We start from the raw sequence: 24,368 nt of genomic DNA, 5'->3' as shown, positions 1-24,368 counted from the left end.
CCAAGGGGCATCCAGGGGGTTCCAGGCACCCGGATGTGAGTCCGGGCCCTGGGGTGTGCTGGGGGGCAGACACCAAGGATCACGCAGGAAAATGGAAAAACAGACACTTTATTACACACAAGCCAGACAAACACCAGCCGCCCCGGCTCGCCCCCCCCGCGCCCCCAGCTGGCGAGGGGCCCCGGTCTCTCTGCATCAGGACAGGTCTCGGAGGTGGGGTTCGTCCAGAATCGGAGCCCCCTGCGCACCCTCAGGTCCTGTGCCGGCTCCCCGGGGCAAGGGAGCCACGTATGGGGGGGCTCTGAGAACTCCCCCCTACCCTGGGGAGGAGCCACGCGGGCAGGAGGGGCTGAGAACCCCCCTCCCCGGAGGGTGCCCCGTGGTGCCAGCCTCACGGCCCCCCGGCCCCCAGCCCACCCCCGGAGCCGCCCCCCTGCTCCCCGTTGAGCTGTGTCTGCGCCAGGCGCCAGTAGCTGCCCCGACGAGCCAGCAGCTCCCGGTGGGTGCCCTGCTCCCGGATCGCCCCGTCCTCCAGCACCAGGATGCGGTCGGCCCGCTCCACGGCGCTCAGGCGATGGGCGATGAGCAGCACCGAGCGCCCGGCCCGGGCCCCCTGGTAAATCTCCTTCTCCACCTGCAGCGACAGACGCCCGGGGAAATAAACAGCCTGGGGGGGGGGGGCTGCGTGGGGATCCCGCTCCCCCAACCCCTGCCCCAGCCAATGGAGACTCTGGCAATGCCCCCACTCCCGACCCACAACCCCCTGCTAGCCCAGGGCTCCCCCAAGCTCTGCCGGGGCCCCTCACTCCCGACCCACAACCCCCTGCTAGCCCAGGGCTCCCCCAAGCTCTGCCGGGGCCCCTCACTCCCGACCCGCAGCCCCTGCCAGCCCAGCCCTGGGCTTCCCCCCACCCCCAGCGCTGCTGGTACCCCTCACTCCCGACCTGTGCCCCCCCATATTACTCACCCACAACCCTCTGCTAGCCCAGCCCTGGGCTTCCCCCCACCCCCAGGCCTGCCAGTGCCCCTCATGCCCGACCTGTGCCCCCCCATATCACTCACCCACAACCCTCTGCTAGCCCAGGGCTCCCGCAAGCTCTGCCGGGGCCCCTCACCCCTGACCTGCAGCCCCTGCCAGCCCAGCCCTGGGCTTCCCCCACCCCCAGGCCTGCCAGTGCCCCTCATGCCCGACCTGTGGCCCCCCCATATCACTCACCAGCAGCTGACTCTCCGTATCCAGGGCGCTGGTGGCGTCGTCCAGGATCAGCACTCGGGGGTCTCGGAGCAGGGCTCGGGCGATGGCTACCCCCTGCCTCTGCCCCCCCGAGATCTGCCCCCCCATCTCCCCGACGTCTGTGGGGGGAGAGCTGAGGTCAGTGTCCTGTGCAGTATGTGGGTACCCCCCCGCTCCATCCTCCCCAACACACACCTGGGGCAGGGCTGGGTGCTGGGTCGTGGCCTGTGGGGAGGGGTTCTGGGGTTCCCAGGGGGTTTATTGGGGGAGTCACAGGGTGGGATCAGGGCTGGTGCCTGTGGCCAGGGGGGAAGAGGAGGGGGGAGTTGGGGTACCGGGGAGGGGCTGGGTTCAGTTCCTGTGTCGTAGCCATGGGGCTGCGGGAGTATCGGGGTCCCAGGCAGGTGGGGGTGTCAGGGGCCTGAGCAGGGAGGGACGAGATCTAGTGTCGGTCTCAGTCTCTGTGTGTATGGGGGAGGTACTGGGGGGGCCCCCAGAGGTCAGTACCCCCCAGATAGTAGCCACGGGGAGGATTTGGGGGTCCCAGAGGGTATTGGGGTGCTGTCCCCGTGTCTCAGCTGCAGTTCAGGCTGGCGATGAACCCGTGGGAGGTGAGGGAGTTTGGGTCCTGTGGAGGGTGGGGGCCCCGGGGGAGAGGTATAGGGGTTCCTGGCAGTTGGGTGTACTTGGAGGATATGGGGGTCCCAGGGGCAGGGGGGGCTCAGTACCTGTGTCGTAGCCGTGGCTCAGCGGGGCGATGAAGCCATGGGGGTTGGGGTGCTGGGGGAGGGGTATAGAGGTCCCAGAGGGGTTGGGGGTTCCCGGGGCTGGGGGGGCTCAGTACCTGTGTCGTAGCCGTGGCTCAGCCGGGCGATGAAGCCATGGGGGTCAGGGTGCTGGGGGAAGGGGTATAGGGGTCCCAGGGGGGTTGGGAGTCCCACGGAGGAACTGGGGGGAGGGGTATTGGGGTCCCAGGGGGGCACTGGGGCTCAGTATCTGTGTCGTAGCCGTGGCTCAGCGGGGCGATGGAGCCGTGGGGGTCAAGGTACTGGGGTACTGGGGGGAGGGGTATAGGGGTCCCAGGGGGGTTGGGAGTCTCCGGGGGTACTGGGGTGCGGGGTATAGGAGTCCCAGGGGGGTTGGGGGTTCCCAGGGCGGGGGGGGCTCAGTACCTGTGTCGTAGCCGTGGCTCAGCCGGGCGATGAAGCCGTGGGGGTTGGGGAGCTGGGGGAGGGGTATAGGGGTCCCAGGGAGGTTGGGAGTCTCCGGGGGTACTGGGGTGCAGGGTATAGGAGTCCCAGGGGGGTTGGGGGTTCCCGGGGCGGGGGGGGCTCAGTACCTGTGTCGTAGCTGTGGCTCAGCCGGGCGATGAAGCCGTGGGCGTTGGCGCGCTGGGCAGCCCCTGTCACCTCCTGCCGGCTGCGCCCCCCCCAGCCCGTAGGCGATGTTCTCGTGCAGCGAGCGGGCGAACAGCACCGGCTTCTGGCTCACCAGCGCCACCTGGGGGCGAGGGGAGATGGAGATCGAGGGGCTGAGAACGCACAGACTCACTGCACCTAACGGGGGGCTGACAGAGGCTGAGGGACCCCGGGGACCTCAGGTGGGGCTGGCTGGAGCAGGCCCCCCAAGAGGGTCCTGCTGCCGGGTACTTCCCCTCCGCAAGTCTGGGATCCCTGCCCCACGTAGGGGGAGGGAGGGTGGCGGGGCGATGCCCCAGACATTGACATGCCAGGGGGCATGGAGACACCTGAGCGGGTTGGGGTGGGAGGGTACAGGGGTTACCTGTACTGGTGAGGGGAAGGGGATGCCTGGGGGGCTGCTGGGGGCCACAGCAAGGGGGGTAGCTTGCGGTGCAGGTAGCGATGGGGGGAGCAGTGGGGGGGCGGCAGGGGGGTACCTTGGGGGGCAGGTAGCGATGGGGGGCAGTGGGGGGGGTGGCAGGGGGGTACCTTGCGGTGCAGGTAGCGATGGGGGGGGCAGTGGAGGGGCGGCAGGGGGGTATCTTGTGGTGCAGGTAGCGATGGGGGGCAGTGGGGGGGCGGCAGGGGGGTACCTTGGGGTGCAGGTAGCGATGGGGGGCAGTGGGGGGGCGGCAGGGGGGTACCTTGGGGTGCAGGTAGCGATGGGGGAGCAGTGAGGGGGCGGCAGGGGGGTACCTTGGGGTGCAGGTAGCGATGGGGGGGCAGAGGGTGGGCGGCAGGGGGGTACCTTGCGGTGCAGGTAGCAATGGGGGGGAGCAGTGGGGGGGCGGCAGGGGGGTACCTTGGGGTGCAGGTAGTGATGGGGGGGCAGTGGGGGGGCGGCAGGGGGGTACCTTGCGGTGCAGGTAGCGATGGGGGGGCAGTGGGGGGGGCGGCAGGGGGGTACCTTGGGGTGCAGGTAGCGATGGGGGAGCAGTGGGGGGGCGGCAGGGGGGTACCTTGGGGTGCAGGTAGCGATGGGGGAGCAGTGGGGGGGGCGGCAGGGGGGTACTTTGCCGTGCAGGTAGCGGTGGGGGGGCGGCAGGGGGGTACCTTGCCGAGCAGGTAGCGATGGGGGGGCAGTGGGGGGGCGGCAGGGGGGTACCTTGGGGTGCAGGTATTGATGGGAGGAGCAGTGGGGGGGCGGCAGGGGGGTACCTTGGGGTGCAGGTAGCGATGGGGGGAGCAGTGGGGGGGCAGCAGGGGGGTACCTTGCTGTGCAGGTAGCGATGGGGGGGGCAGGGGGGGGCGGCAGGGGGGTACCTTGCGGTGCAGGTAGTGATGGGAGGAGCAGTGGGGGGCGGCAGGGGGGTACCTTGCGGTGCAGGTAGTGATGGGAGGAGCAGTGGGGGGCGGCAGGGGGGTACCTTGGGGTGCAGGTAGCGATGGGGGGGCAGTGGGGGGGCGGCAGGGGGGTACCTTGCGGTGCAGGTAGTGATGGGAGGAGCAGTGGGGGGGTGGCAGGGGGGTACCTTGCGGTGCAGGTAGCGATGGGAGGAGCAGTGGGGGGGCGGCAGGGGGGTACCTTGCGGTGCAGGTAGCGATGGGGGGCAGTGGGGGGGCGGCAGGGGGGTACCTTGGGGTGCAGGTAGCGATGGGAGGAGCAGCGGGGGGCAGCAGGGGGGTACCTTGTGGTGCAGGTAGCGATGGGGGGGCAGTGGGGGGGCGGCAGGGGGGTACCTTGGGGTGCAGGTATTGATGGGGGGAGCAGTGGGGGGGCGGCAGGGGGGTACCTTGCGGTGCAGGTAGTGATGGGAGGAGCAGTGGGGGGGCAGCAGGGGGGTACCTTGGGGTGCAGGTAGTGATGGGAGGAGCAGTGGGGGGGCGGCAGGGGGGTACCTTGGGGTGTAGGTAGCAATGGGGGGGAGCAGTGGGGGGCGGCAGGGGGGTACCTTGGGGTGCAGGTAGCAATGGGGGGGAGCAGTGGTGGGCGGCAGGGGGGTACCTTGCGGTGCAGGTAGGGATGGGAGGAGCAGTGGGGGGGCGGCAGGGGGGTACCTTGCGGTGCAGGTAGCGATGGGAGGAGCAGTGGGGGGGCGGCAGGGGGGTACCTTGCGGTGCAGGTAGTGATGGGAGGAGCAGTGGGGGGGGTGGCAGGGGGGTACCTTGCGGTGCAGGTAGCGATGGGGGGGAGCAGTGGGGGGGCGGCAGGGGGGTACCTTGGGGTGCAGGTAGTGATGGGAGGAGCAGTGGGGGGGCGGCAGGGGGGTACCTTGCGGTGCAGGTAGTGATGCTCGTACTCCCGCAGGTCCCGCCCGTCCAGCAGCAGGCGCCCGCGCTGGGGCTCGTAGAAACGCTCCAGCAGGGCCACCAGCGCCGTCTTCCCCGCACCCGACGGTCCCACCAGCGCCGTCACCTCCCCAGGGCGCAGCTCCAGAGACACCCCCTGCGGGGGAGGGGGTTAGACACAGGGGACCCTCCCCCAGCCCTGGGCCCTCCGGCACCCCTCCCAAATACCCCCCATCCTCCCCTCCCCCTGTGGTTCTGCCCCCACAACCCCCAGTCCGACCCCCTGATCCTCCTCCCCTGCAGCCCCCCATAACACCTCCAGCTACTGCCCCCCGAATTCTTGGTTCAGCTCTGGATCGCCCCCGAATTCCCACCCCTGACCCAGACTCTGCGCCGGGTCCCCCCACGGGTACCTTGAGCACGGGGGTGTCGTCCCGCCCGGGGTAGGAGAACCAGACATCCTGCACCTGGAGGTGTCCACGCAGGATCGGGGGGGCCAGTGTCCCGGGGGGGCTGATCTGGGGCGTCCGCTCCATGTACTCAAAGATCTTCTCCGAGGAGCCCACGGCCTTCTGCACGCTGGGGTAGACAGAGAGCAGCACCTGGGGGGGTAAGGGGGGTACAGGCTGGGTGAGCTCACCCCACAGCCCCCCCCATTACTGGGGCAGACAAGGAGCAGCATCTGGGGGGCACAGAAGGTCAGGGCTGGGTGTGCCCCCCCCATAGCCCCCATCCCCAGGCAGGTGACCAGCAGCGCCTGGGAATAGGGGAGCCCCCCCCCACTCACCTCCACGGCTGTGGTGAACTGCATCTCGTAGAGGACAAAGGTGACCAGGTCCCCAGTGCTGACGGCTCCGGCGGTGACCAGCCGCCCCCCGTAGTACAGGATCCCCACCTTCAGCGCCAGCCCCGACAGCTGGGGGGGGGACAGAGCGTTAAACGGGGGGGTCTGCCCTCCACCCCAGGGAGCTCTAGGGGAGTGATGGGGGCTCAGAGCTTTGGTCAAGGCTGGGGGACCCCACCCTGACGGGGAGAAGGGGCCCAGCATGACTCCCCCGGGGGGCCCCTTTGCCCTCCCCTGGGCCCCTCCCCCAGAGATACCCCTCCTGTCTGACCCTGAGCATATGCCCCCCCTGCCCCGGCCATGGGACACCAGGCCCTGGACCCCACGCCACCCCCTGCCCCAGGGATAGTGTCCCCTGCCCCGTGCCCCCAGGGTTACCATGCTCCCCTGCCCCCTTGTTACAGTCTCCCAGCACCTTCCCCCTGGCTACACCCTGCCTCTGCACCCCCTTTGCCTTGGTAGCCCTACTACCCCCGTTGCCGCGGCGCCCCTGTGACGAAGTGGGACTGTTCTTAATGTTTCCTCTGAATCGTGTGGGGGTGCCTCAGTTTCCCCTAGGCAGTTCTTAAGTCTCTAGGGGGTGGGATAAGGGTGTATGATCGTTGCAGAGCCCTAGAGGGCAGGTGTGTCCAGGGGTCTGGACACAGAGAATGGCCGACACCCTGTTTCCTGACAACTGATGGCCTGGGCCCTTCCCCCCTGCAAGGTGAGAGCTAAAGGGTTGGAGAACAAAGGAATCCGGTGACCTCCTGGCCGGGGAAAGGGACAAAGCCCAGGGGAGGAGGGGCTGGAGGGAGTTTCAGTTTGGGGCTGGCTGGGACATGGAGTGAAGGGCAGACGGGGTTGTCTGGCTCACTGCCCCCCAAAATGGACCCAGCTGAGGGGTCCTGTTCTCTGCACCTACAAGCTCTGTGTTAGACCATGTTCCTGTCGTCTAATAAACCTTCTGTTTTACTGGCTGGCTGAGAGTCCCGTCTGACTGCGGAGTTGGGGGGCAGGACCCTCTGGCTTCCCCAGGACCCCGGCTGGGCGGACTGGCTGTGGGAAGCACACGGAGGGGCAGAGGATGCTGAATGCTCCGAGGTCAGACCCAGGAAGGTGGAAGCTGTGTGAGCTGTGTGTCCTGCAGACAGGCTGCTCACAGAAAGGCGACTGCCCCAGAGTCCTGACTGGCTTCATGGGGAGCAGTTCCCGAGCATCGCCCAGGGACTCCGTGACACCCCATCCCCTGTTGCCGTGGCGCCCCCTCCCCCCGTTGCCGCGGCGCCCCCTCCCCCCGTTGCCGCGGCGCCCCCTCCCCCCGTTGCCGCGGCGCCCCCTCCCCCCGTTGCCGCGGCGCCCCCTCACGCTGTTGGTCCACATGGAGGCGGCGTAGGCGGCTGCCTCCTGCTTGTTGAGCCCGTAGGTCTCCTGCAGCCGCTGCCCGTAGCGCTGGGCGGCCCCCTCCTCGTTGGCGAAGCTGCGCACCGTGGCCATGGCCTGGAAGGTCTCCACCGCCACCTCGCTGGCCTTGGCCAGGGACTCCTGCACCCGCTGCGCCAGGCTCTGGGGGGGAGCGGGGGGCGTCAGAGCGGGGGGGCTCTGGGCACCCCTCCGCCTCCAGCCCCAGATCCGTCTCCGAGTCGCTGCCCCCAGGGTAGAGCCCCAGCCCGTGAGTCCGGCCTGCACTCCTCGCTCCCAGCTGTACGTCCCCGGAGCCGGACCAAGCACAGACCGCTTGCCTGCACCCGGCTCCCCTGCCCCGCGTCCCCGGCCCCCCACTTCCTTCTTCACCCCTCCCCAGCCCGCGTGTCACCTGCAGACTCTCTCAGCGAGGACGGGGGGTTTCCTCCAGATCATGGCTAAAGGTGCTAAATAGCGCAGGGCCCAGCACCGATCCCTGGGGGGCCCCACTAGAACCCCCCGAATGACGATTCCCCATTTACAGTTCCATGTGGAGACCGATCCGTTAGCCAGTTCTAACCCATTTCGTTGGCTCCTGGGCACCCACAGGCTGCCGTGGGGGGTGGGAAGGAGGGGCAGTGGGGGGCAGTGCAGAGGGGGTAGAGGGTAGGGGTGGGGGGAGAGGGGGGATAGTAGGGAGGGGCGGTACCTGGTGGACTCTCCCGGAGAGCTTGGGCACCAGCAGGACGAGGGGCAGCGCAGCGTGTGGGGCAGGGGGCTGAGCAGCGTGGGGGGCAGCTTGTGGGGTGGGAGGCTGGGGGCAGGGGCCTAGGGGCAGGTTGCGGGGCGAGAGCGCGGTACCTGGTGGACTCTCCCGGAGAGCTTGGGCACCAGCAGGACGAGGGGCAGCGCAGCGTGTGGGGCAGGGGGCTGAGCAGCGTGGGGGGCAGCTTGTGGGGTGGGAGGCTGGGGGCAGGGGCCTAGGGGCAGGTTGCGGGGCGAGAGCGCGGTACCTGGTGGACTCTCCCGGAGAGCTTGGGCACCAGCAGGATAAGGGGCAGCGCAGCGTGTGGGGCAGGGGGCTGAGCAGCGGGGGGGGGGGGGGCAGATTGTGGGGTGGGAGGCTGGGGGCAGGGGCCTAGGGGCAGGTTGCGGGGCGAGAGCGCGGTACCTGGTGGAATTTCCCGGAGAGCTTGGGCACCAGCAGGACGAGGGGCAGCGCAGGGTGTGGGGCAGGGGGCTGAGCAGCGTGGGGGGCAGATTGTGGGGTGGAGAGCTGAGCAGGGCGGGGGGCCTGGGGGCAGATTGCAGGGCAGGGGGGCGGGGGTGCAGTACCTGGTGGACTCTCCCGGAGAGCTTGGGCACCAGCAGGACGAGGGGCAGCCCCACGGCGGTGAAGAGCGCCAGGCGCAGCGACACCCGCGCCATGAGGCCGAAGAGGAAGACTCCCCGCATCCCGCACCACATCAGCAGGTTCAGCTTCTCGCTCAGCGCCTCGCTCATGGCGTCCGTGTCGGCCGTCACCCGCGACGTGATGTCCCCTGGGGGGGGGCAGCGGGGGAGGGTCAGTGGGGGGAAGGGGGGCGCTTCCACAGTGACCCGTCCAGCCTGGGCCGTCCAGCCAGACATCACCCTTGTTCCCAGTCCCTCCCTCCCTCATTCACGGCGTATCCAGCCAGCCAGCCCTGCTCATGTATTTAGGGGCCAGTTGGGGGGTGGGGAGCCCTAGCGAGGAAGTAGGGAGCTTGTGACAATGGGGCAGGGTCTGGCTGTGGGTTGTCAGTGTGGGGTCAGTGGAGTCAGTGTGGGGCAGGGACAGGGGGGTCTGTGGGGTCGGGGTGGGCCCAGTGCGGTTGGCGTGGAAGAAGGCGATCTCCTGGCGCAGGACGGGGGGGTGGGGGAGCCCTGGGGGGGTGTCTGTGGGGTCAGTGTGGGGCAGGGGTGGGGGGGGGTCTGGGGGGGTCCCATACCAGTGCGGTTGGCGTGGAAGAAGGAGATCTCCTGGCGCAGGACGGGGGGGTGGGGGAGCCCTGGGGGGTGTCTGTGAGGTCAGTGTGGGGCAGGGACGGTGGGGGGGTCTGGGGGGGTCCCATACCAGTGCGGTTGGCGTGGAAGAAGGCGATCTCCTGGCGCAGGACGGGGGGGTGGGGGAGCCCTGGGGGGTGTCTGTGAGGTCAGTGTGGGGCAGGGACGGTGGGGGGGTCTGGGGGGGTCCCATACCAGTGCGGTTGGCGTGGAAGAAGGCGATCTCCTGGCGCAGGACGGGGGCGTGGGGGAGCCCTGGGGGGTGTCTGTGGGGTCAGTATGGGGCAGGGGCGGTGGGGGGGTCTGTGGGGGTCCCATACCAGTGCGGTTGGTGTGGAAGAAGCCGATCTCCTGGCGCAGGACGGGGGGGTGGGGGAGCCCTGGGGGGTGTCTGTGGGGTCAGTATGGGGCAGGGGCGGTGGGGGGGTCTGTGGGGGTCCCGTACCAGTGCGGTTGGCGTGGAAGAAGGCGATCTCCTGGCGCAGGATGGGGGCGTGGGGGAGCCCTGGGGGTGTCTGTGGGGTCAGTGTGGGGCAGGGGCGGTGGGGGGGTCTGGGGAGGTCCCATACCAGTGCGGTTGGCGTGGAAGAAGGCGATCTCCTGGTGCAGGACGGGGGCGTGGGGGAGCCCTGGGGGGTGTCTGTGGGGTCAGTGTGGGGCAGGGGCAGTGGGGGGGTCTGGGGGGGTCCCGTACCAGTGCGGTTGGCGTGGAAGAAGCCGATCTCCTGGCGCAGGACGGGGGGGTGGGGGAGCTCTGGGGGGTGTCTGTGAGGTCAGTGTGGGGCAGGGACGGTGGGGGGGTCTGGGGGGGTCCCGTACCAGTGCGGTTGGCGTGGAAGAAGCCGATCTCCTGGCGCAGGACGGAGCTGAAGACCCGGCTCTGGATGCGCGTGTGGATCCGGTTCATGGTGCCGTTATAGAGACAGTCGGACACGAACTCCGTCACTGCGCTGTGGGGGTGGGGGGGGGGTGCTCAGTGCTGGGGCTCCTGCCTGCCCCCCAACTCCCCGCTCCCCCAAACCCAGCCACCATCCCCCCAGACCTGCCCCCAACTCCCCACCTCCCAAACCCAGCCACCATCCCCCCAGACCTGCCCCCAACTCCCCGCCTCCCAAACCCCCCCAAACCCAGCCACAATCCCTCCAGACCTGCCCCCCAACGGCCCGCCTGCCCCAACCCCCCCCCCAAACCCAGCCACGATCCCCCCAGACCTGCCCCTGAATTCCTGCAGGGATCTTGTTATAAAGATCCCCCACCCCATGACCCCAGCTTCCCTCCACCCCCCATGACCCCCCCTCTTCTCCCCATGCTCCGTACCCATTGATCCCACCCCCGTGACCCCAACTCCCCCAGCCCTACCTGCCGACGGTGAAGAGGGACATGGCCCAGATGGCCCGGACGAAGGCCGAGGGGTCGTCCTCGCTCCCGATCCAGTCGGTCATGCGCCCCGTGTAGTAGGGGATCGCCATCTCCCCTGCAGCCCAACAGCACTCGGGGTCAGGACTCCTGGGTTCTCCAGGAGAGGAATGGGGTCTGGTGGGTTAGAGCAGGGGGGGCTGGGAGCCAGGACTCCTGGGTTCTATCCCCAGCTCTGGGAGGGGCGTGGGGGCTGGTGGTTAGAGTCCGGAGAGGACACCTCTCACCCATTCAGGGTCATTTCCTATATTTGTGCAGCTTTCATTCTGTGAATGTGCAGGGACGCTAATCACACGGGGGCCCTGTGACCCCCCCCCCCCCCCCGTCACACACACACCCCCTGTCTGCCCAGACCCCAGCCGAGATCAGGGCCCCGTCGCGCCGGGCGCTGCCCAGACCCCAGCCAAGATCAGGGCCCCGTCGCGCCAGGCGCTGCACAGACAGGAAGACAGTCTCTGCCCAGAGACGTGAGAGAGGCGATTAAATCGACCGCGGGGTTTCTGTCCCATCGGGCCCCCGGGCAGGGCACCGGCTGGCTCAGGGAGGCAGGGAACAGGACCCGGGGCCTTCCCCCCTCGCAGCCGCGGCCCGCGACTCACCGAGCGAGGACAGCACCAGGAGCCCCGCGATGGCCGCGAAGCGCAGCAGGTCCGGCCTCATGCAGGCCAGCAGGCGGCCCAGCGAGGCCGAGGGCCCCGGCTCCCCCTTGCCGGCGGGGAACAGCTGGTGCCAGAGCGCGGCCGCCAGCCCCGCCGCGCCGTAGGTCAGGCCGAAGACGTCCCCTCGCCCCCAGCCGTGCAGCAGCTCGGAGGGGGGCGCCCGGGGCTGGGCCAGCGCCTGCAGGGTCACGTAGCCGGGCAGCAGCAGGCTGAGCAGGGCGGCCAGGGGCAGCAGGGCCTCCTGCAGCCCCCCGGGCAGGCCCGGCCCCCGGCCCCGGGCAGCCTGGGCGCTCAGGCTCAGCAGCGCCCACCGCGCCAGCCCCACCCCCCAGGCCAGCGCCAGGGGGTCCCAGGGCTGCAGCTGGGGGTGGAGCAGCAGGGCCAGGCGCAGGGTGAGGAAGTCCAGCAGCAGGGCCAGGGGCAGGGAGACCCAGGCCATGGCCCGCTTCATCCCCGGGCCGGGCCCTGCCGGCTGCCAGCAGCCGAGTGTCTAAATCTCCTAGTCCCAGCGGCGGCCGGTCCCCGCCGGGGGCGCCCCCTGGCGGCCGCTCGGGTCACTGCGCCCCAGCGCCCACGCCGGAGTGACCGCAGAAACGGTCCTGCCGATCCGGTCCCACGCCTCTTGGGGTCTTCCCCCCTTTCCCCGTCTGGCTGCGGCTCCTCCGGGGCTGGCGGATCCCGGGCGTCAGGGGCAATTCCTGGCCCCCTCCGCAGCCGCCCCGTGGAAACCCGCCGCCCGCAACTCCCCGGCCCGGGCGAGGAGCGAGGGGCCGCGAACCGGCGGAGGCGGAGAGAGGCGGGACCGGCCCCGGGTTCGCCGCCCGCCCTGGGAAGCCCCCGGCTGCACCGATCCGCTTCTGGGAAAGGAGGCGACTTCCCAAAAGTGAAAGTGAAACCGGATTAGCTCAGAGCCCGCCCCGGGGGGGGCCATAGCGCGTTACATGATGAGCTCGTACCCGGCTGAGCCGGAGGGGGGGGAAATATAATGGAACCGGTTGACCTATGAATAATGGGGGGGGGAGCTGCTCCCCCTTGCCCCATAGCAAGTGACGCCCCCTGCCTCGGCACAATTACAGCCGGGGGCTCTGCGCCCCCCCCCCCCACTTCGCAGAGACCCCCCTGGGAGGGGGGCATCTCCCCAGCTGACTGGGTGGGGCGGGGGCGGGGAATTCCCACGCCGGGGTCGCGGTGTAACCCTGGGGCAGAGGCGGGGTGTGAATTACTGTTGCATGAAATAATAAATCCCCCCCTGGCGCAGATCCAGCGCCCCTCCCCCTCCCTGCACCCCCTGGCTTGCGATTCAAGGGCAGACACTGCAGCTGGGGGGCGGCGGGGGGGGGGGGGCTATTGAAAATCAGGTGTGTCCGGGCGGATTCTGCTCCCAGCCAGCCCAGGGCAGCGAGGGGTCAGACTGGCCCCAGGCCATGGGATCTAGGCAGGTCTGTCTAGCTATGGGACGCACATCGCGCCCGTCACCGTGGTCTCTGGGCACCTCACAGTCAGCTGTGGAATTATTGTCACACCCCCTGCTGCCCCCCATGCCCCCCCAGGGCTATTGGCCCAGGTTACAGCTGGGGCCACACAGCGACCTGCAGAACCAGGAGCTGGACCCAGGTCTCCCCGGACCCAGGCTAGTGCAGAGCCCCCAGCAGTCCTGGGATTTGCTGGCTCAGGGAGGCAGGGAACAGCCCCCCACCAATGCAGCCACCCAGCGGCTCCTGTATGGCCCGGGGCAGGCAGGGCCGTACCCGCCCCTCACCCGGTGTCCGGGCCCAGCCCTGCCCCTCTCCCAGCGGATGATCGATGGGGAAGCGGCTTGGGACGCCGGGAGGGAGGAGTCCCAGCCCCTCCCCCCCGGCCCGGGCATCACCTGTTGCCAGGCGGAGCGGGGCTGGAGAGGTTCCCAGCGGCGCTGGGTGTCCGCCGCCCCCTGGCGGCTCTGGGCGGCGCTGCAGGGAGGGCGGGGCGGGCGCGGCTGGTCCCGGAGCTGTCCCGGGCGCTGGTGCTTCGCTCCCGGGGTCGCTGCACCATGGCGGGCTGCTGGGGGCCCAGCTGGGCGGACGGGGAGGTCCGCACGGGGGTAAGTGGGGCCGGGGGGGATCCGCTGGAGGGGGGACAGGGAGGAATCCCGGGGGGGTAAAGTGGGGGCGCCCCATTAATTGTCCTAGGGGCTGCCCGGCTCGGATCGGGCCCCGCAGGGGCATTGCCCGGTTCGGGGGCCCCGGGGGCTGCGGGATCCGGGCGGCTCAGCCTCCTCCCTGCCCTCCCGGCCAGGCTCCGAGCCGCTTTCGCTTTCCATGTGCCGCGGGCTGCGCGAACTTTTCCCATTGACACCCTAAAAGGGGCTCGGGGGGGTCGGCTGGGACCCGCCTGCTGCTCCCCATGTGCCCCTCCACCCCCATCTCCCGCTGTCCCGTCTCTGCTGGCTAACCCCATCTCCCCCGCTGCCCCCCATGTGTCCCCCCCACCCCCTCCGTCCTGTCTCTGCCGGCCCCATCTCCCCCGCTGCCCCCCATGTGTCCCCCCCACCCCCCCCGTCCTGTCTCTGCCGGCCCCATCTCCCCCTGCTGCCCCCATGTGCGCCCTCCATCCCCCCGCCGCCCCATGTGCCCCCCTGCTGCCCCCTTCACCCCCATTCCATCTCTGCCGCCTAACCCCATCACCCCCTGCTGCGCCCCATCACCCCCTCCCTGCTGCTCCCCCTCCAGGTCCCTCCCTCCAGGGTCCCACTTCCCCTCCTTCCACCCCATATGCCCCTACTGCAGACCCTCCTCCCTCCCCAGAGATCAGGAATAGAACCCAGGAGTCCTGGCTCCCATGTGCCCCTGCAACCCACCATGTCTCCCTGCTGCGCCCCCATATGCCCCTGCTGTACCCCCAGACGTGCCTCCTTGAAACCCCCAAATGTCCCCACCCCAGTGTACAGAGCTGCCCACCCGGAAGGTTCTCAGCCCTGGGATCTGTTACACGCTAAGGGACAGAGAGTCCGTGTGTCCTCTGGGCCCCGGCTCCCGCTCGCACTTTCCACCTGTTCGCCAGCCACGAGGGCGAGAAACTTCCTTGGTCTTTCAATGAAAGCCAAGAGCCGCCGGCAGCCTGGTGGTGCCAGCTCGGGGAGGGGAGGGGGGGCTGGTGGGTTAGAGCAGGGGGCTGGGAGCCAGGACTCCTGGGTTCTCTCCCCAGCTCGGGGAGGGGAGGGGGGGCTGGTGGGTTAGAGCAGGGGGCTGGGAGCCAGGACTCCTGGGTTCTCTCCCCAGCTCTGGGAGGGGAGGGGGGGCTGGTGGGTTAGAGCAGGGGGGCTGGGAGCCCGGACTCCTGGGTTCTCTCCCCAGCTCGGGGAGGGGAGGGGGGGCTGGTGGGTTAGAGCAGGGGGCTGGGAGCCAGGACTCCTGGGTTCTCTCCCCAGCTCTGGGAGGGGAGGGGGGGCTGGTGGGTTAGAGCAGGGGGGGCTGGGAGCCAGGACTCCTGGGTTCTCTCCCCAGCTCTGGGAGGGGAGGGGGGCTGGTGGGTTAGAGCAGGGGGCTGGGAGCCAGGACTCCTGGGTTCTCTCCCCAGCTCTGGGAGGGGAGTGGGGGCTGGTGGGTTAGAGCAGGGGGGCTGGGAGCCCGGACTCCTGGGTTCTCTCCCCAGCTCGGGGAGGGGGGCTGGTGGGTTAGAGCAGGGGGCTGGGAGGCAGGACTCCTGGGTTCTCTCCCCAGCTCTGGGAGGGGAGGGGGGGCTGGTGGGTTAGAGCAGGGGGGGTTGGGAGCCAGGACTCCTGGGTTCTCTCCCCAGCTCTGGGAGGGGAGTGGGGGCTGGTGGGTTAGAGCAGGGGGGCTGTGAGGCAGGACTTCTGGGTTCTCTCCCCAGCTCGGGGAGGGGAGGGGGGGCTGGTGGGTTAGAGCAGCGGGGGTTGGGAGCCAGGACTCCTGGGTTCTTTCCCCAGCTCGGGGAGGGGAGGGGGGGCTGGTGGGTTAGAGCAGGGGGGGTTGGGAGCCAGGACTCCTGGGTTCTCTCCCTGGCTCTGGGAAGGGAGTGAGGGCTGGAGGGTTAGAGCAGGCGGGTTGGGAGCCAGGACTCCTGGGTTCTCTCCCTGGCTGTGTTTCAGTTCCCTGTGTAAAATACCCTCACACAGAGAGGTGGGTCGGTTGAGGATTAACAGATGAAGGTGTTTGAGCCATGGGGCCGTGGTGGTGGATAACGAGCTGACCAGCAGCTCCCAGCGCCGCGCTGTGGACAGAGGGGCCAGTGGGACAGATCACGAGGGGAATCTTGAGCTGGCGCGGGGGGGGATTTTCCCCCCAGGATTTGGCCCTGGTGCGACCACGGCTGGGATCCTGGGTCTGGGGCCCACAGGCTGGGGATAAATTGCAGGAGGGCTCAGAGAAGAGCCACGAGATGGATTAAAGGGCTAGAAAATCTACTAGGGAGTGAGACTCCCGGGGGGATCCGGGAAAGCACTTGGCTGCCCAACCCTCCGACCTGGGCACCCAGCTCCTCTGCGATCCACCCACCTCCCGCCTCGCCCTGTCGGCGCCTAAACTCCCTGGGCGCCCGCGTTCCTCAGAGCAACAGTCCCCGCGGCACGGGCGTCCCTGCCTCTGGGCCTGCGCCCTGCACCCTCCCCACCCCCAGACACCCGGTTCCCACCTAACCACGAACCCGGGAGGGGCGGCACTCAGCTGCCTAACTGAGGTGTGGGGCCCGAGCCAGGGGGCCTTCACCAAGGCTGCTTGTTGGATCGGGTCCCTTTCCAAATCCAGCCAGAGCAGGGGCATGGGGCGCCCCCCCATAGCTTCTAGCCCAGCAGTTCGTGCACACCCGGAGATGTGGGGGGAACAGGTTCTGGGGGGGAGAAGGGATTTGAACAGGGGTCTCCCCCATGGAGAGCTGTAACCCAGTTCTGTATGGGTGACCCCTTTCACACAGCAAACCTCTGGATGCGACCCCCTGTCACGGAGTCCCTGGGCGATGCTCTGGAACTGCTCCCCATGAAGCCAGGCAGGACTCTGGGGCAGTCGCCTTTCTGTGAGCAGCCTGTCTGCAGGACACACAGCTCACACAGCTTCCACCTTCCTGGATCTGACCTCGGAGCATTCAGCATCCTCTGCCCCTCTGTGCGCTTCCCACAGCCAGTCCGCCCAGGCGGGGTCCTGGGGAAGCCAGAGGGTCCTGCACCCCAACTTCGCAGTCAGACTTGACTCTCAGCCAGCCAGTAAAACAGAGGTTTATTAGATGACAGGAACATGGTCTAAAACAGAGCTTGCAGGTGCAGAGAACAGGACCCCTCAGCTGGGTCCATTTTGCGGGGGGGGGGGGGGGGGGCAGTGAGCCAGACAACCACGTCTGCCCTTCACTCCATGTCCCAGCCAGCCCCAAACTGAAACTCCCTCCAGCCCCTCCTCCTCTGGGCTTTGTTCCTTTCCCGGGCCAGGAGGTCACCGGATTCCTTTGTTCTCCAACCCTTTAGCTCTCACCTTGCAGGGGGGAAGGGCCCAGGCCATCAGTGGCCAGGAGACAGGGTGTCGGCCATTCTCTGTGTCCAGACCCCTGCACACACCTGCCCTCTAGGGCTCTGCAATGATCATACACCCTTATCCCACCCCCTAGATACTTAAGAACTGCATAGGGGAAACTGAGGCACCCCCACAATATTCGGAGGAAACATTAAGAACAGTCCCACTTCGGATGCGACCCCCCCCCTTATAAATTAAAAACACATTTAAAAATATTTAACACCGTTATAAATGCTGGAGGCAAAGCGGGGTTTGGGGTGGAGGCTGACAGCTCGCGACCCCCCATGTAATAACCTCACGGCCCCCTGAGAGGTCCCGACCCCCAGTTTGAGAACCCCTGGTCTAACCACTGGGCTACGGGCTGTTCTGGGGTGGGGGGCTCCCTCCCTCTCTCCTTTGCAGCTGTTGCCCTCTAAATAAATAGCGAACGGGGAACTGGCCCCAGGGTCTCCCCCTCCCAGGTGGGGGCCCTGACCACTGGGCCACACAGTCATAGTGTCTCCACCCCCACCCTCCAAAATGACTATTTTCGTATTGCTCCCCAGTGGAGGAGATGGCCTCGGTCAGACCAGTGGCCTGGGAATGGGGGACTCTGGCTGGGAAGTGCCGTGTGCCCCCCCCCACCATCGCCCCGATCCTGGCGCCCGAGCTGGGCGCTCCCTGGTGTAAACCCTGGATTGGTAACGCAGCCGCCGCCCTCTGCACCTGCCCATTGCAGGCAGCAGGTGCGGGAGCCACCCCCACCCCCGGCGCTGCCAGCCCCAGGACTCTGTACCCGGCTGCCAGGCCAGGCCGTTGTCACACGTCGCAACCGGCCCTTTGCCATGTGTGATCAAATCCCAGAGCCACCCCCGTCTGATCCCACTGAGCCGTGGGCTGGACGGAACCGGCTGGGCCAGAGAACACGATAAGGGGCTTTCGCGTCTAGGGCCCCGGTTTCACTCCCACACAGAGCTGCGAGAGAACCCAGGAGTCCTGGCTCCCAGCCCCCCCTGCTCTAACCCATTAAACCCCACTCCCCTCCCAGAGCTGGGAGAGAACCCAGGAGTCCTGGCTCCCAGCCCCCCTGCTCTAACCCATTAAACCCCACTCCCCTCCCAGAGCTGGGAGAGAACCCAGGAGTCCTGGCTCGCAGTCCCCTGATCTAACCACTAGACTTCACTCCCCTCCCAGAGCTGGGATAGAACCCAGGAGTCCTGGCTCCCCTTTCCCCCCTGGTAGAGTCGCAGTGTAAGGGCCAGTTACGCTCTCTGCCTGCAGCCCCACCAGCCCCTGGTTAGGGAGGAGCCCCGGACCCCCCAGGAGCCCTGTGCCGGCTCCCTGCAGGGCGTGGGGTGACCCTCAGTCTCCCCCGGGCTCTGAGGGTCCCTGCACTGAACCCCTGTCTCCTCCCTTTCCCCAGACGACCATCATGGCGGTGGAGTTTGACGGCGGGGTCGTGGTGGGCTCTGACTCCAGGGTCTCTGCGGGGTAAGTGCCGGGCCTCACCCAGCTGACAGGCCCCCGGTGCAGATGGGCGTTCCGGTCCCCGGTGAATAGAGGGAATCTCTCTCGCTCCCCCGCGTAGGGACACTGGCTGGACTGTGCCCCATTGTGAGGGGCTGTCTGAGCTTCTCCCCGTCCCCTGGCTGCCCAGTCGCTGCTCCCTGGGGGTCCTGGTTCCCACCTGGAGTTTGTGCTTCAGACCCTGCCTTAGCTGGGCGCACGTCCCAGGCCCACCCCGCTCCACCGGGCTCCTGTCCTCAGTCCCTCGGCCTCCCCTGGGGCCCAGCAGAGATCTCCAGCCGGACTAGAGCCCCCGTCCCCGGGAACCGTCTCCCTGCACAGACCCCACTCCCAGGCTCTCGGCAGCAGCCCGGAGCAGCCTCCCAGGGCGTCCATACACCCCCCGGCTTCCAGCCCCGGTTCTCCAGTGAAGACCCCACCGCCAGGCCTGCCCCTGCTCAGAGCCCAGGTGCAGCCTCTCTCTGCGGGGCAGGGGGAGCAGGACTGGGGTTTGCAGGTCGTTAACCCTTTCCCCGCCTTACACTAGAGCAGGGGGTGGGCGCGTGTCCCACCCCAGCACAGGGGGTCTGGGACCGGGGCAGGTCCTGGATTCTGAGTCTGGGCGCCCGGGTCGGACTCCGGTTCTGCGCTCGGGGCTCCGGATTTCACGCTGGGCTCCGGACTCTCGCCCCCAGGGAGGCCGTGGTGAACCGGGTCTTCGATAAGCTGGCCCCGCTGCACGAGCGGATTTACTGCGCTCTGTCCGGCTCCGCCGCCGACGCCCAAGCCGTCGCGGACATGGTGCACTACCAGCTGGAGCTGCACAGGTAGGGGGGGAGGCCGGGGGGGGGGTGCCGGCTGGAGCTCGCATGGCCCCTTGTGCGGGGCGGCTCCTCCTGTGGTCACTGACCCCCCCGTTCCTCTCCCCAGCCTGGACATGGACGAGGCCCCGCTGGTCCTGGCGGCCGCCAGCCTGGTGAAGGGCGTCAGCTACAAGTACAAGGAGGAGCTGTCGGCGCATCTCATGGTGGCGGGATGGGACCGGAAGAAAGGGGGGCAGGTGAGGGGGGGGCTGACAGCTGGGGGGGGGATCTCTGGACCGTGACCATCTCCCCTCCCCTTGGCCCATCCCCGTCTCCCTGCAGCGTCCCAGCCGAACCGGTTAATGCCCCAGAACAAGCTACGCCCAGGGTGCAAAGGGGCCCTGACCCCCAGGGCGATGGAAAGGGGGCGAAGCATTAACCGCCCCCAGGGGGCTGAGCTCCTGCATCTCACCCGCCAGCCGGGCAAGGAGACCTGCCCCCGGGTACATCCCGGTCGCTTCCCCGCAGGGCTCCGTGGCCCCTCGCCCCGGCCAGGCTTGGGAAAAACACCCCATTAACGTGTCCTCGTTCCTTCCCTTGGCCACGGCTGGGCAGGTCACCCGCCGCCGGGAGCCAGGCCAGCACCCCGGGGGGACCTGAACCCAGAACCTCCTGCCCCATCGATGCTCATGTGGCCCCGGGAGGCTCCCAAGGCCTGGCTGTGGGTCCGTGCCATGCCGGGTGGTGAGGAGAGACGCCCACCCTGAGACCCGGCAGGGGGTCGAGGGAACGGCCGGTCTTTACCGCGGTCGGTGCTTTGAATGGCAGCGTCAGTCGCCCCCCGTCCGCGACGCCCCAACCCCCCGGCCCGCGCCGGGCCTGGGCTCTCACCCGGCGTGCGTTCGCTCCCGCAGGTGTATGGGACGCTGGGGGGGATGCTCACCCGCCACCCCTTTGCCATCGGCGGGTCTGGCAGCACCTACATTTATGGTTACGTGGATGCAGCCTACAAGCCGGGGATGACTCCAGAGGAGTGTCGCCAGTTCACCAAGAACGGTACCTGCTCCTGGGTGGGGTGAGGCAGGTCCAGGGCGCGGTGGCCCCAGGGCAGGGCCGGCTGGCTCAGGGGGCCGGGAATGGGACACGGGGCCTCTGCCCTTTGGGGGCCGCTGTCTGTGATCCGGCCCCAGGGCAGGGACCGGCTGGCTCAGGGGGCCGGGAACGGGACACGGGACCTCTCCCCTCTAGGAGCCGGTGTCTGTGATCCAGCCCCAGGGCAGGGACCGGCTGGCTCGGGGGGCAGGGAACGGGACACGGGACCTCTCCCCTCTAGGAGCCGGTGTCTGTGATCCGGCCCCAGGGCAGGGACCGGCTGGCTCAGGGGGCCGGGAACGGGACACGGGGCCTCTGCCCTTTGGGGGCCGCTGTCTGTGATCCAGCCCCAGGGCAGGGACCGGCTGGCTCAGGGGGCAGGGGACGGGACATGGGGCCTCTGCCCTTTGGGGGCCGCTGTCTGTGATCCGGCCCTGGGGCAGGGACCGGCTGGCTCGGGGGGCAGGGGACGGGACATGGGGCCTCTCCCCTCTAGGAGCCGCTGTCTGTGATCCGGCCCTGGGGCAGGGACCAGCTGGCTCAGGGGGCAGGGGACGGGACACGGGGCCTCTCCCCTCTAGGAGCCGGTGTCTGTGATCCAGCCCCAGGGCAGGGACCGGCTGGCTCGGGGGCAGGGAACGGGACACGGGGCCTCTCCCCTCTTGGAGCCGGTGTCTGTGATCCGGCCCCAGGGCAGGGACCGGCTGGCTCAGGGGGCAGGGGACGGGACATGGGGCCTCTCCCCTCTAGGAGCCGGTGTCTGTGATCCGGCCCCGGGGCAGGGACCGGCTGGCTCAGGGGGCAGGGAACGGGACACGGGGCCTCTCCCCTCTAGGAGCCGGTGTCTGTGATCCAGCCCCAGGGCAGGGACCGGCTGGCTCGGGGGCAGGGAACGGGACACGGGGCCTCTCCCCTCTAGGAGCCGGTGTCTGTGATCCGGCCCCAGGGCAGGGACCGGCTGGCTCAGGGGGCAGGGAACGGGACACGGGACCTCTCCCCTCTAGGAGCCGGTGTCTGTGATCCGGCCCCAGGGCAGGGCTGGCTGGCTCAGGGGGCAGGGAACGGGACACGGGACCTCTCCCCTCTAGGAGCCGGTGTCTGTGATCCAGCCCCAGGGCAGGGACCGGCTGGCTCGGGGGGCAGGGAACGGGACACGGGACCTCTCCCCTCTAGGAGCCGGTGTCTGTGATCCGGCCCCAGGGCAGGGACCGGCTGGCTCAGGGGGCCGGGAACGGGACACGGGGCCTCTGCCCTTTGGGGGCCGCTGTCTGTGATCCAGCCCCAGGGCAGGGACCGGCTGGCTCAGGGGGCAGGGGACGGGACATGGGGCCTCTGCCCTTTGGGGGCCGCTGTCTGTGATCCGGCCCTGGGGCAGGGACCGGCTGGCTCGGGGGGCAGGGGACGGGACATGGGGCCTCTCCCCTCTAGGAGCCGCTGTCTGTGATCCGGCCCTGGGGCAGGGACCAGCTGGCTCAGGGGGCAGGGGACGGGACACGGGGCCTCTCCCCTCTAGGAGCCGGTGTCTGTGATCCAGCCCCAGGGCAGGGACCGGCTGGCTCGGGGGCAGGGAACGGGACACGGGGCCTCTCCCCTCTAGGAGCCGGTGTCTGTGATCCGGCCCCAGGGCAGGGACCGGCTGGCTCAGGGGGCAGGGGACGGGACATGGGGCCTCTCCCCTCTAGGAGCCGGTGTCTGTGATCCGGCCCCGGGGCAGGGACCGGCTGGCTCAGGGGGCAGGGAACGGGACACGGGGCCTCTCCCCTCTAGGAGCCGGTGTCTGTGATCCAGCCCCAGGGCAGGGACCGCCTGGCTCGGGGGCAGGGAACGGGACACGGGACCTCTCCCCTCTAGGAGCCGGTGTCTGTGATCCGGCCCCAGGGCAGGGACCGGCTGGCTCAGGGGGCAGGGAACGGGACACGGGACCTCTCCCCTCTAGGAGCCGGTGTCTGTGATCCGGCCCCAGGGCAGGGCTGGCTGGCTCAGGGGGCAGGGAACGGGACACGGGACCTCTCCCCTCTAGGAGCCGGTGTCTGTGATCCGGCCCCGGGGCAGGGACCGGCTGGCTCAGGGGGCAGGGAACGGGACACGGGGCCTCTCCCCTCTGGGAGCCGGTGTCTGTGATCCGGCCCCAGGGCAGGGACCGGCTGGCTCGGGGGCAGGGAACGGGACACGGGGCCTCTCCCCTTTGGGGGCCGCTGTCTGTGATCCGGCCCTGGGGCAGGGACCGCCTGGCTCGGGGGCAGGGAACGGGACATGGGGCCTCTCCCCCCTACTGGCATGGATTCACTAACCCCTCCTTTCTCTCCCCCAGCCATTGCCCTGGCGATGAGCCGGGACGGCTCCAGCGGGGGGGTTATTTATCTCGTCACCATCACCAAGTCGGGCGCCGTGGAGCAGGTGTTCCTGGGGGACGAGATCCCCAAGTTCTACGACGAATGAGTTCTGGGCCGGCCCCTCTTTTATACCCAATAAAGCTCTCCGAGCGCCGGCGGCCTGCGAGACTCCTTGGGCGGATACACGGGGCCGGAGCCCGGAGGGTGTAGATCAGCGCGGAGCCATGAAGAGCTATCCTGATTTACACCCACCTTAGAGATTTGTACCCCAGCTCCCCCCGTGGCCCACTCCCCACAACTCCCCGGGGGCCTTTTACAAACCAGCCTCTTATCACCCCGCTCCCGACACCTGCCAACCCCCGGGCTGCGATAGACGGGGCCCAGCTCTGTTCCCGCAGCCAGGCGCGGGGAGCGCCCGGGGTCGTGTTTGTGCAGGTCCCACACCAGCGCTGGGTCATTTTGCCCCTGGGATACAGGGGGGCCAGGGAGCAGTGGGAGAGTGCGAGAGGGGAAATATATCAGCTCAAGGCTAATTGAGGCGTGGTTCCCTGTAGACGAGGGAAGGTGGCTGCAGGTTAATTGGAGCACCTGCGGTCAATTAAGGCCCTGTTAGGAACCTAATAAACCCCCTGCTTCAGGCAGACAGAGAGAGAGGAGGAAGGAGAGAGGACTGGAGCTTAGAGGGGTGCTGTGAGACCTGGAAAATCACAGAACTGAAGTAAGGGGGGGGACCCTGCCCAGGAGGGGAGGGAGCTGCTCTATTCCAACGTCTAAGGACTGCAGGTACCCCACCCAAGGGGGACGAGGGTAAGAACCCGCAGGGGCTGAGAGGGGCTGGGGCTCAAGCAAACCCAGACTGCTTCCCTTCTTTACCACCTTCCTGGGCCACTAGCGGGGCCATCAATGCCCCAAGAACAGGGGCAAAGGGTGGCATCTTAGCTCCCCCCCAAGAAAAGCGCCGGACCCACCAGACGAACATCGGCCATCTTATCACAACCCCAAAGCCGCAGCTCTGGGATCCCTCTTGCTATCTAACGGGGAGGAAAAGGGAACCAAAATCTGTTTCCTGGAGCGAGTGTGGAAGGGGGAGGGGAGTTAGGGCAGCCCCACAGGGGAACACATGGGGCAGGGGACAGGAACAAAGGGGATTATTATTGAGGAACACAGGGATTGTGACTGGATCAGACCCCACATCCACTTGGCCCAGGCTCCCGTCTGCCCCGGTGACCAGCGCCAGCCAGGGCAGAGCGAGTAGCAGAGCCCGCAGGAGCAGCTGTGGGACAAAATCTGCCCTGTGATTGTCAGAGATCGGCTCAGGCCCTGTGGTGGGAGGTTTGAGATCCCTGCCCATTGTCAGCAGGAACTAGTCCAGCCCTGGAGAGTCTGTGAGCCACAGAAATGGCCAATCCCTTTGTGAGTTTTACTTAGTTCTTGGGCTCAGTGACGTCCTGTGGCAGTGAGTTCCACAAGCTAATTACACAGTGTGTTGGGGAATATTGTATTTTATCAACGCTTCCCAAACAAGTCTGCCAACCTTCTCCGTCAGGTCCCTCTTGATAAGTCACCTCTTCATATGCACTATAACCAGCCCCACGTGTTAAAACATCATGAATTACGCCCCCTAAAAATCATGAGATTGGCTAAAGAATCCTGAGATTTACAAAAATGGAAGGGGGGGGGGGCCTTATTTGGTTCCCAAGTCTTTCGGGTTTGTGGTTTTAAGCTTTTCTTTGCAATCAGCAGGGTGACACGTGCTTTACAAAAAATAACCAAGCTGAAATTCTCCCCTACTCCCAGGACTCCAGCAGCTGGGATTTTACACCAAACCCCCAAATATCACGAGACTTGTGACAAAATTGTGAGAGCTGGCAACACTGTGACCCACTGCTGCAGCCCCTCAGCCCCTCCTC

At 68.1% G+C, this 24,368-nt stretch overlaps 2 protein-coding genes across 2 annotated transcripts; one reads left to right on the top strand and one right to left on the bottom strand.

The window, feature by feature from the left end:
* Positions 1-266: 266 nt before the first annotated feature.
* TAP1 (transporter 1, ATP binding cassette subfamily B member) lies at positions 267-12,138 on the bottom strand. The gene is given in 12 exon segments (XM_037913735.2): positions 267-634; positions 1,217-1,353; positions 2,574-2,656; positions 2,658-2,734; positions 4,907-5,080; positions 5,337-5,525; positions 5,711-5,839; positions 7,115-7,312; positions 8,486-8,691; positions 9,995-10,125; positions 10,535-10,649; positions 11,191-12,138. Coding segments are annotated over 12 exon segments (2,193 nt in total). The 5' UTR covers positions 11,702-12,138; the 3' UTR covers positions 267-391.
* Positions 12,139-13,173: 1,035 nt separating this feature from the next.
* PSMB9 (proteasome 20S subunit beta 9) lies at positions 13,174-22,615 on the top strand. The gene is made up of 6 exons (XM_037913777.2): positions 13,174-13,330; positions 18,148-18,215; positions 18,926-19,057; positions 19,161-19,290; positions 19,948-20,089; positions 22,437-22,615. The coding sequence occupies exons 1-6, from the start codon at positions 13,280-13,282 to the stop codon at positions 22,562-22,564; spliced, it is 651 nt and encodes a 216-aa protein (XP_037769705.1). The 5' UTR covers positions 13,174-13,279; the 3' UTR covers positions 22,565-22,615.
* The last annotated feature ends 1,753 nt before the right edge of the window (positions 22,616-24,368 follow it).

This window comes from Chelonia mydas, chromosome 14 (genome assembly GCF_015237465.2).
Source record: "Chelonia mydas isolate rCheMyd1 chromosome 14, rCheMyd1.pri.v2, whole genome shotgun sequence".
NCBI lineage: Eukaryota > Metazoa > Chordata > Testudines > Cheloniidae > Chelonia > Chelonia mydas.
This window is presented reverse-complemented; position numbering and strand designations above follow the sequence as displayed.

Coding starts and splice junctions, on each gene's coding strand:
- PSMB9 (XM_037913777.2), top strand. CDS start 13,280: ATGGCGGGCTGCTGGGGGCCCAGCTGGGCGGACGGGGAGGTCCGCACG. Junction 13,331..18,147: donor ACGGGGAGGTCCGCACGGGG/GTAAGTGGGGCC, acceptor CCCTTTCCCCAG/ACGACCATCATGGCGGTGGA. Junction 19,058..19,160: donor TACCAGCTGGAGCTGCACAG/GTAGGGGGGGAG, acceptor TCCTCTCCCCAG/CCTGGACATGGACGAGGCCC.